The sequence below is a fragment of the Oncorhynchus kisutch genome, linkage group LG7 (genome assembly GCF_002021735.2).
Source record: "Oncorhynchus kisutch isolate 150728-3 linkage group LG7, Okis_V2, whole genome shotgun sequence".
Classification (NCBI taxonomy): Eukaryota; Metazoa; Chordata; class Actinopteri; order Salmoniformes; family Salmonidae; genus Oncorhynchus; species Oncorhynchus kisutch.
The window spans coordinates 53,500,213-53,512,107 of NC_034180.2; the positions used below are offsets into that span (position 1 = coordinate 53,500,213).

Sequence of the window (11,895 nt, forward strand, 5' to 3'; positions counted from 1 at the left end):
AGATCACCTGGGGGTCGGCCTTTCACGCCTTCGCTCAACCCTTCGCTGTGCCTCGTATCCTTTTTTTTGTGTATTTTTTTACCGTGGTCAGATGGACCTCCCACGTGATCTCTACTGTCAAGACTATTTACACGCGTCTGAATGGACAACCTTTTGTTACAGGTTTCTTCCTTTTTTCCAACAGAACGGCTACAGATCTATAAATAATTGAGAATAGATACTCACACACTGTTGAATAACCTCGTTTTTCATGTTGATCATGTCCTGAATATAGTATAGATGTTAATTTAGCTGAGTGCAGGACTTGATGCATCTCGGATGCATCTCGGATTTATCTTTATACGGTTATGTGAGGTGTGTAAATCTCCTTGACGCCCCACTCTCTCCCAGACTCTGCCATGCTGTTTGTTCAGGCTGTAGTGTCAGCTGTCCTCTCTACTCCTCTCAACCCTTTCCTGGGCAGCGCCATCTTCATCACCTCCTACGTCAGACCTGTCAAGTTCTGGGAGAGAGACTACAAGTAATGATCTCTCTGATACTAGTCTGTCACTGTCTGTAGTCAATGATCTCTCTGATACTAGTCTGTCACTGTCTGTAGTCAATGATCTCTCTGATACTAGTCTGTCACTGTCTGTAGTCAATGATCTCTCTGATACTAGTCTGTCACTGTCTGTAGTCAATGATCTCTCTGTCACTGTCTGTCTGTCTAGCTGTTTGTCTGTCTCTCTCTCTCTCTCTGTGTCTCTGACGCTCTCTCTGTCTCTGTGTCTGTCGCTCTCTCTGTCTCTCTGTTTGTCTCGCTCTCTCTGTTTGTCTGTCGCTCTCTCTGTCTCTCTCTGTTTGTCTCGCTCTCTCTGTCTCTCTCTGTTTGTCTGTCGCTCTCTCTGTCTCTCTCTGTTTGTCTCGCTCTCTCTGTCTCTCTCTGTTTGTCTGTCGCTCTCTCTGTCTCTCTCTGTTTGTCTGTCGCTCTCTCTGTCTCTCTCTGTTTGTCTGTCGCTCTCTCTGTCTCTCTCTGTTTGTCTCGCTCTCTCTCTCTCTCTCTGTTTGTCTCGCTCTCTCTCTCTCTCTCTCTGTTTGTCTCGCTCTCTCTGTCTCTCTCTGTTTGTCTGTCGCTCTCTCTGTCTCTCTCTGTTTGTCTCGCTCTCTCTGTTTGTCTCGCTCTCTCTGTCTCTCTCTGTGTCTCTGTCGCTCTCTCTGTCTGTCTGTCTGTCTTTCTGTCTAGTCATTTTACTCCCCTGTGTATTGGTAGTATCAGTCGGAGTGAATTTCTGATTGATCTGTTCTCTATTGCAGCACTAAGAGAGTGGATCACTCCAACACCAGACTGGCTTCTCAACTGGACAGAAACCCAGGTGGGTGGAATCTGTCTCTGTCTCGGCATTTACATGACATGTTAGTCATTTATCAGACTCTCTTATCCAGAGGCACTTACACTTCATTCATCTTCAGACAGCTAGGTGAGACAACCACATATCACAGTAGTTAGTATATTCAGATAGCTAGGTGAGACAACCACATATCACAGTAGTTAGTATATTCAGATAGCTAGGTGAGACAACCACATATCACAGTAGTTAGTATATTTATCTTCAGACAGCTAGGTGGACAACCACATATCACAGTAGTTAGTATATTCAGATAGCTAGGTGGGACAACCACATATCACAGTAGTTAGTATATTTATCTTCAGACAGCTAGGTGGACAACCACATATCACAGTAGTTAGTATATTCAGATAGCTAGGTGAGACCACCACATATCACAGTAGTTAGTATATTCATATTCTGATAGCTAGGTGAGACAACCACATATCACAGTAGTTAGTATATTCAGATAGCTAGGTGGGACAACCACATATCACAGTAGTTAGTATATTCAGATAGCTAGGTGAGACAACCACATATCACAGTAGTTAGTATATTCAGATAGCTAGGTGGGACAACCACATATCACAGTAGTTAGTATATTTATCTTTAGACAGCTAGGTGGTCAGTTTTAGTCCGCCCATGTTTTTCAATAAGTGGCCATCAACAATGTCAGTGCTGGTAGGAAAAGACAAGTTGGGAGTGTTCAGATTTAACTGTTAAGTTCATAAAACGATCATTTAAATGTGATCTTCTCGTCTAATCTATCAACTGGTATTACTCTAATCTGTAATATAATACTCTGATCTAAATCTCTAATCTATTACTCAAATCTCTAATAGCATTCTCTAATATCTAATACTCTGATCTAATTCTCTGATTTCTAATCTAAATCTATAATCTCTAATAGATTACTATAATACTATAATCTAATACTCTAATCTTAATCTATAATCTAATACTCCAATTTCTAATGTAATACTCTAATATAATTCTCTAATATCTAAATCTCTAATCTAATTCTCTGATCTCAAATCTAATTCTCTGATCTATAATCTATTACTCTAATCTCTATTCCAATACTCTAATATAATACTCTAATCACTAATCTAATACTCTAATCTAGAGTATTACCAAAGTACTCCTTTCAGCAGTTGCTGATTTTCTCACCTTCAGTTTGCTACACGATTCATATATATTGGTTGAAAATAAAAATGAGTTTGTAGAAACAGTTAGCAATTTAATTTCTCCTTTCCTCCATCAGGTTCTGACGACAACAACCTGAATTCTATATTCTATGAGCACCTGACGCGTTCCCTGCAGCACAGCCTCTGTGGAGACCTGTTGCTGGGCCGCTGGGGGAACTACACCACAGGAGACTGTTTCATCCTGGCTTCAGACTACCTCAACGCCCTGGTTCACCTGGTGGAGATCGGCAATGGACTGGTCACCTTCCAGCTCCGAGGACTGGAGTTCAGAGGTCAGGAAGGAGGGAGGGATGGAGTCAAAATGAAATAAACTCAACTTGCTAGCTAAATAGCTCTCCTTCCTCCTGAAGTGTGCACTCGTTCCCTACTCCCCACACGTTTAAAAGCATTGGATTGGTGTAGGCTTGGCCTAGACGGAGTTCCCACAGTCATGGAACTGAACAAGTGTTTACGGAAGAAAGGACAGATTTATTTCTGAAGCAGTCTTGGTCTTGTAGAAGAAATAAAACAATAAGACAGGGTGTTGTGGAAGTGGCTACACTTTCTATCGCGATGTGAAGAGGGTTTCTTACAATTCTCTCAGGGCCTGATTTGACTTGATATGAAACGAGTACAATTCTGCCTGGTTTATTCAATCGTTGGTTGATTGTCAACGGGAGACTTTTTGAGTTCATCCTGCAGATCTCCAGTCAGAATAACGGTCCTTTTACGTTTAAATCATAGTGTTCACATAGCATGTTTCTGAAGCTGTCCTGTCATTGTTAGGTTATATAGTTTCTGAAGCATTATAGCATGTTTCTGAAGCTGTCCTGTCATTGTTAGGTTATAGAATTTATGAAGCATTATAGCATGTTTATGAAGCCATCCTGTCCCCCCCCCCAGGTACGTACTGCCAGCAGAGGGAGGTGGAGGCCATCACGGAGGGGGTGGAGGAGGACGAGAGCTGCTGCTGCTGTGAGCCAGGTCACCTGCCACATGTCCTTTCCTTCAACGCGGCCTTCGGACAGCGCTGGCTGGCCTGGGAGGTGCTGGTCACCAAGTACGTCCTGGAGGGCTACAGCATCACGGACAACAGCGCTGCCTCCATGCTCCAGGTGTTTGACCTCCGACGCATCCTGACTACTTACTACGTCAAGGTGAGTGGGAGGCCCGGCTGTTAGTCTGCTGTTTGCAGCTATTCTACACTGGCGTAGCAGGTTAACCGAGAGGTTATCGGTTCGAATCTGGTGTTATTACAGATGAACCTTATGCAATCTCCTACTGCCCATGAGAAAGGTACTAAACTTGTTCTCTCTCCCTACTTCCTCTCTCCATCTCCTTCCTCTCCACCTACTTCCTCTCCACCTACTTCCTCTCCACCTACTTCCTCTCCTCATCTCCTTCCTCTCCCCATCTCCTTCCTCTCCACCTACTTCCTCTCTCCAGGGGATCATATACTACGTAATAGCTTCTACCAAGCTGGAGGAGTGGCTGGCCAATGAGACGATGAGGGAGGGGCTGAAGGCCTGTGGAGAGAGGAACTATGTGGACCTGGACCCGACCTTTAACCCCAACATAGACCAAGACTACGACCACCGCCTGGCTGGCATCTCCAGGGACTCCTTCTGCCAGGTCTACTTGGGCTGGATCCAGTATTGTAACTCTCGGCGGGCCAAGGTAAGAACCGGCACTTTATTCAGAACTATTTTGACACATTCTCAAAATGTACTACTATAAATATGTCTTTGAGCACAAAAAAACACACTTCTCCTTCAGGCAATATGTCTTTTGTGTTTTTTGTGGTGATAGAATTGAATCACAGTTTAGACATCTGAAGAAGATTAAACAACTTCTATTAACATCCCTCCTCTCTAATCTAACCATCCCTCCTCTCTAATCTAACCATCCCTCCTCTCTAAATTAATCCACCCCTCTCTAATCTAACCATCCCTCCTCTAAATTAATCCATCCCCCCTCTCTAATCTAACCATCCCTCCTCTAAATTAATCCATCCCCCCTCTCTAATCTAACCATCCCTCCTCTCTAATCTAACCATCCCTCCTCTCTAAATTAAACCATCCCTCCTCTCTAATCTAACCATCCCTCCTCTCTAAATTAATCCATCCCTCCTCTCTAATCTAACCATCCCTCCTCTCTATTCCATCCCTCCTCTCTAATCTAACCATCCCTCCTCTCTAAATTAATCCATCCCTCCTCTCTAATCTAACCATCCCTCCTCTCTATTCCATCCCTCCTCTCTAATCTAACCATCCCTCCTCTCTAAATTAATCCATCCCTCCTCTCTAATCTAACCATCCCTCCTCTCTATTCCATCCCTCCTCTCTAATCTAACCATCCCTCCTCTCTAAATTAATCCATCCCTCTCTAATCTAACCATCCCTCCTCTCTAAACCATCCATCTCTAAATTAATCCATCATTCCTCTCTAATCTAACCATCCCTCCTCTCTAATCTAACCATCCCTCCTCTCTAATCTAACCATCCCTCCTCTCTAAATTAATCCATCCCCCCTCTCTAATCTAACCATCCCTCCTCTCTAAATTAAACCATCCCTCCTCTCTAATCTAACCATCCCTCCTCTCTAAATGAATCCATCCTTCTCTAATCTAACCATCCCTCTCTAAATGAATCCATCCCTCTCTAATCTAACCATCCCTCTGAACCTCCTCTCTAAATTAAACCATCCCTCCTCTCTAAATTAAACCATCCCTCCTCTCTAATCTAACCATCCCTCTCTAAATTAATCATCCCTCCTCTCTAATCTAACCATCCCTCCTCTCTAATCTAACCATCCCTCCTCTCTAAATTAATCCATCCCTCTTCTCTAATCTAACCATCCCTCTCTAAATTAATCCATCCCTCTTCTCTAAATTAATCCATCCCTCCTCTCTAAATTAATACATCCCTCCTCTCTAAATTAATCCATCCCTCTCTAATCTAACCATCCCTCCTCTCTAATCTAACCATCCCTCCTCTCTAATCTAACCATCCCTCCTCTCTAAACCATCCATCTCTAAATTAATCCATCCTTCCTCTCTAATCTAACCATCCCTCCTCTCTAATCTAACCATCCCTCCTCTCTAAATTAAACCATCCCTCCTCTCTAATCTAACCATCCCTCCTCTAAATTAATCCATCCCCCCTCTCTAATCTAACCATCCCTCCTCTCTAAATTAAACCATCCCTCCTCTCTAATCTAACCATCCCTCCTCTCTAAATGAATCCATCCCTCTCTAATCTAACCATCCCTCCTCTCTAAATGAATCCATCCCTCTCTAATCTAACCATCCCTCTGAACCTCCTCTCTAATCTAACATCCCTCCTCTCTAATCTAACATCCCTCCTCTCTAATCTAACCATCCATCCCTCTCTAAATTAATCCATCCCTCTCTAAATTAATCCATCCCTCCTCTAAATTAATCCATCCCTCTCTAATCTAACCATCCTTCCTCTGAACCTCCTCTCTAATCTAACCATCCCTCCTCTCTAAATTAATCCATCCCTCTAATCTAACCATCCCTCCTCTCTAAACCATCCATCTCTAAATTAATCCATCCTTCCTCTCTAATCTAACCATCCCTCCTCTCTAAATTAAACCATCCCTCCTCTCTAATCTAACCATCCCTCCTCTCTAAATTATTCCATCCCTCCTCTCTAAATTATTCCATCCCCCCTCTCTAATCTAACCATCCCTCCTCTCTAAATTAATCCACCCCCCCTCTCTAATCTAACCATCCCTCCTCTCTAAATGAATCCATCCCTCCTCTCTAATCTAACCATCCCTCCTCTGAACCTCATCTCTAATCTAACCATCCCTCCTCTCTAATCTAACCATCCCTCCTCTCTAAATTAATCCATCCCTCTCTATTCTAACCATCTCTAATCTAACCATCCCTCCTCTCTAATCTAACCATCCCTCCTCTGAACCTCCTCTCTAATCTAACCATCCCTCCTCTCTAATCTAACCATCCCTCCTCTGAACCTCCTCTCTAATCTAACCATCCCTCCTCTCTAATCTAACCATCCCTCTGAACCTCCTCTCTAATCTAACCATCCCTCCTCTGAACCTCCTCTCTAATCTAACCATCCCTCCTCTCTAATCTAACCATCCCTCCTCTCTAATCTAACCATCCCTCCTCTAAATGAATCCATCCCTCTCTAAATGAATCCATCCCTCTCTATTCTAACCATCCCTCCTCTGAACCTCCTCTCTAATCTAACCATCACTCCTCTCTAATCTAACCATCCCTCCTCTGAACCTCCTCTCTAATCTAACCATCCCTCCTCTCTAATCTAACCATCCCTCCTCTCTAATCTAACCATCCCTCCTCTCTAATCTAACCATCTGTCCTTCTATTCTCATCTCCTTTGCAGCCTCTGGACAGTGAGAAGGACTCTTCCCTGGTGTTGCTGTGTTTCGGCCTGTGTGTGCTGGGCAGGAGAGCACTGGGGACTGCTGCACACCATATGTCTAGGTGAGTCTGTCTGCCTCTCTGTGTGTCTGTCTGCCTCTCTGTGTGTCTGTCTGCCTCTCTGTGTGTCTGTCTGCCTCTCTGTGTGTCTGTCTGCCTCTCTGTGTGTCTGTCTGCCTCTCTGTGTGTCTGTCTGCCTCTCTGTGTGTCTGTCTGCCTCTCTGTGTGTCTGTCTGCCTCTCTGTGTGTCTGTCTGCCTTTCTGTGTGTCTGTCTGCCTTTCTGTGTGTCTGTCTGCCTCTCTGTGTGTCTGTCTGCCTCTCTGTGTGTCTGTCTGCCTCTCTGTGTGTCTGTCTGCCTCTCTGTGTGTCTGTCTGCCTCTCGTCTGCCTCTCTGTGTGTCTGTCTGCCTCTCTGTGTGTCTGTCTGCCTCTCGTCTGCCTCTCTGTGTGTCTGTCTGCCTCTCTGTGTGTCTGTCTGCCTCTCTGTGTGTCTGTCTGCCTCTCGTCTGCCTCTCTGTGTGTCTGTCTGCCTCTCGTCTGCCTCTCTGTGTGTCTGTCTGCCTCTCGTCTGCCTCTCTGTGTGTCTGTCTGCCTCTCTGTGTGTCTGTCTGCCTCTCGTCTGCCTCTCTGTGTGTCTGTCTGCCTCTCGTCTGCCTCTCTGTGTGTCTGTCTGCCTCTCTGTGTGTCTGTCTGCCTCTCGTCTGCCTCTCTGTGTGTCTGTCTGCCTCTCTGTGTGTCTGTCTGCCTCTCGTCTGCCTCTCTGTGTGTCTGTCTGCCTCTGTGTGTGTGTCTGCCTCTGTGTGTGTGTCTGCCTCTGTGTGTCTGTCTGCCTCTGTGTGTCTGTCTGCCTCTGTGTGTCTGTCTGCCTCTGTGTGTGTGTCTGCCTCTGTGTGTGTGTATGCCTCTCTGTGTGTCTGTCTGCCTCTGTGTGTCTGTCTGCCTCTCTCTGTGTCTGTTTCTCTGTCTCTGCAGAGTAGGGTTGCAAAATTCAGCTTCTCCAGAAATCCCTCCTGATTCGGGGAATCTTCCAACCAGGATTTCAGAGAAGGCAATAATTTTGCAACCATTCTGCAGTGTGTGTAACAGACAAAGGGGGATACATTCGTATCTCAGCTTATCACCTTTCTAAAACATTTGCTGATTTCCTGAGACATTAGCTGTGTTCCAATATTCATACTAACCCTACTATTTGTGATGTAAATGAAGTATATAGTATGCTTATTGGTCATAGTATGGGTATAGTTAGTATGTTAAAAGTTCTCGGATGTCGTACTACATTCACCAAAATACGAAGTATACAAGCAGTGGACACTACTTCCTTGCTTTTAGGGCCCATAATGCAATTCTTCCGAAAATGGGCGTGGCTTCAAAACAATTTCACATTTGAAGAAAATGGCGTAAAATACGCAGCTAAAGTCCAACGAAAGTTCATTACTTTAACTAATTATGACAAACGGTAAGAAATGTTGAGCAATGTAATGACTTTTCAAATACCCTGTCCCAGCCACTCCTCTACAATAGTATGGGGCTTGTCTGTCCTCGCCACTCCTCTACAATAGTATGGGGCTTGTCTGTCCTAGCCACTCCTCTACAATAGTATGGGGCTTGCCTGTCCTAGCCACTCCTCTACAATAGTATGGGGCTTGTCTGTCCTCGCCACTCCTCTACAATAGTATGGGGCTTGTCTGTCCTCGCCACTCCTCTACAATAGTATGGGGCTTGTCTGTCCTAGCCACTCCTCTACAATAGTATGGGGCTTGTCTGTCCTCGCCACTCCTCTACAATAGTATGGGGCTTGTCTGTCCTCGCCACTCCTCTACAATAGTATGGGGCTTGTCTGTCCTAGCCAGTCCTCTACAATAGTATGGGGCTTGTCTGTCCTAGCCAGTCCTCTACAATAGTATGGGGCTTGCCTGTCCTAGCCACTCCTCTACAATAGTATGGGGCTTGTCTGTCCTAGCCACTCCTCTACAATAGTATGGGGCTTGTCTGTCCTAGCCACTCCTCTACAATAGTATGGGGCTTGTCTGTCCTAGCCAGTCCTATACAATAGTATGGGGCTTGTCTGTCCTCGCCACTCCTCTACAATAGTATGGGGCTTGTCTGTCCCAGCCACTCCTCTACAATAGTATGGGGCTTGTCTGTCCTCGCCACTCCTCTACAATAGTATGGGGCTTGTCTGTCCTCGCCACTCCTCTACAATAGTATGGGGCTTGTCTGTCCTAGCCACTCCTCTACAATAGTATGGGGCTTGTCTGTCCTAGCCACTCCTCTACAATAGTATGGGGCTTGTCTGTCCTCGCCACTCCTCTACAATAGTATGGGGCTTGTCTGTCCTAGCCACTCCTCTACAATAGTATGGGGCTTGTCTGTCCTCGCCACTCCTCTACAATAGTATGGGGCTTGTCTGTCCCAGCCACTCCTCTACAATAGTATGGGGCTTGTCTGTCCTCGCCACTCCTCTACAATAGTATGGGGCTTGTCTGTCCTCGCCACTCCTCCACAATAGTATGGGGCTTGCCTGTCCTCGCCACTCCTCTACAATAGTATGGGGCTTGTCTGTCCTCGCCACTCCTCTACAATAGTATGGGGCTTGTCTGTCCTAGCCACTCCTCTACAATAGTATGGGGCTTGTCTGTCCTCGCCACTCCTCTACAATAGTATGGGGCTTGTCTGTCCCAGCCACTCCTCTACAATAGTATGGGGCTTGTCTGTCCTCGCCACTCCTCTACAATAGTATGGGTCTTGTCTGTCCTCGCCACTCCTCCACAATAGTATGGGGCTTGCCTGTCCTAGCCACTCCTCTACAATAGTATGGGGCTTGTCTGTCCTCGCCACTCCTCTACAATAGTATGGGTCTTGTCTGTCCTCGCCACTCCTCTACAATAGTATGGGGCTTGCCTGTCCTAGCCACTCCTCTACAATAGTATGGGGCTTGTCTGTCCTAGCCAGTCCTCTACAATAGTATGGGGCTTGTCTGTCCTAGCCAGTCCTATACAATAGTATGGGGCTTGCCTGTCCTAGCCACTCCTCTACAATAGTATGGGGCTTGTCTGTCCTAGCCAGTCCTATACAATAGTATGGGGCTTGCCTGTCCTAGCCACTCCTCTACAATAGTATGGGGCTTGTCTGTCCTAGCCACTCCTCTACAATAGTATGGGGCTTGTCTGTCCTAGCCAGTCCTCTACAATAGTATGGGGCTTGTCTGTCCTAGCCAGTCCTATACAATAGTATGGGGCTTGTCTGTCCTCGCCACTCCTCTACAATAGTATGGGGCTTGCCTGTCCTAGCCACTCCTATACAATAGTATGGGGCTTGTCTGTCCTAGCCACTCCTCTACAATAGTATGGGGCTTGTCTGTCCTCGCCACTCCTCTACAATAGTATGGGGCTTGTCTGTCCCCGCCACTCCTCTACAATAGTATGGGGCTTGTCTGTCCTAGCCAGTCCTCTACAATAGTATGGGGCCTGCCTGTCCTAGCCAGTCCTATACAATAGTATGGGGCTTGTCTGTCCTCGCCACTCCTCTACAATAGTATGGGGCTTGTCTGTCCCCGCCACTCCTCTACAATAGTATGGGGCTTGTCTGTCCTAGCCAGTCCTCTACAATAGTATGGGGCTTGCCTGTCCATCGCCACTCGGTAGTTCACCATATACGACGCTTCCAGCCCCTTCTTATTAATGGTATCTGGTGCTTTTATACATGTCTTACTACTCAAAATATCGTCTATATTCTCTCTCAGAAACCTCCCGTGACTTATTTTCCAAATTGGCATGTTTAGTTTCTAAATGTCTGTGCCAAGAGTGAAGGTTTCATCGAGTTGTGAGATAGTACTGTAGCACATGTAACACTCTGTGGCTGAGGAAAGACACTCCTCCCAATAGACACTCCTCCAATAGGCACTCCTCCCAATAGGCACTCCTCCAATAGACACTCCTCCAATAGACACTCCTCCCAATAGACACTCCTCCCAATAGACACTCCTCCCAATAGGCACTCCTCCCAATAGACACTCCTCCCAATAGGCACTCCTCCCAATAGGCACTCCTCCCAATAGGCACTCCTCCCAATAGACACTCCTCCCAATAGACACTCCTCCCAATAGACACTCCTCCCAATAGGCACTCCTCCCAATAGGCACTCCTCCCAATAGGCACTCCTCCCAATAGGCACTCCTCCCGATAGGCACTCCTCCCGATAGGCACTCCTCCCGATAGGCACTCCTCCCGATAGGCACTCCTCCCGATAGGCACTCCTCCCGATAGGCACTCCTCCCGATAGGCACTCCTCCCGATAGACACTCCTCCCGATAGACACTCCTCCCGATAGGCACTCCTCCCGATAGGCACTCCTCCCGATAGGCACTCCTCCCGATAGGCACTCCTCCCGATAGGCACTCCTCCCGATAGGCACTCCTCCCAATTGGTGTCACTTAGAAATGTCCTTGTTTTCCATGAAAACACACGTCAAATGAGTTGCAAAATGAATAGGAGATTTCATCAAGACGTTGACAAGGTTATAATAAGGATATTTAAATGTTTTGTATAATAATAGTGTCCTTCAACCTTCTCTTTCGTCAAAGAATCCTCCATTTGCAGCAGGTACAACCTTGTAGACCTTTGGCAGTCTAGTTGTCCCTTCTTACCCTACGACAGCTCAATAGGGTTGAGATCCGGGGGCTGTGCTGGCCACTCCATTATAGACAGAATACCAGCTGACTGCTGGCTCCCTACATAGTTCATGCATAGTTTGGAGCCATTTCATGACTCCTGTGTCTCCCCTCTCTCTCTCTCCCGTGTCTCCCCTCTCTCTCTCTCCCGTGTCTCCCCTCTCTCTCTCTCCCGTGTCTCCCCTCTCTCTCTCTCCTGTGTCTCCCCCTCTCTCTCTCTCTCCCGTGTCTCCCCTCTCTCTC

General features: G+C 46.4%; 1 protein-coding gene across 1 annotated transcript in view; it reads left to right on the forward strand.

Moving 5' to 3' along the window:
• pcnx1 (pecanex 1) overlaps positions 1-11,895 on the forward strand; it is a 71,902-nt gene that overhangs the window by 45,673 nt on the left and 14,334 nt on the right. The window contains 7 exon segments of the mRNA XM_031828097.1: positions 1-54; positions 391-520; positions 1,294-1,352; positions 2,629-2,844; positions 3,455-3,708; positions 3,998-4,228; positions 6,946-7,046. The exon segment at positions 1-54 is cut by the window's left edge and continues 55 nt beyond it. Coding sequence (XP_031683957.1) covers positions 1-54; positions 391-520; positions 1,294-1,352; positions 2,629-2,844; positions 3,455-3,708; positions 3,998-4,228; positions 6,946-7,046 — 1,045 coding nt within the window.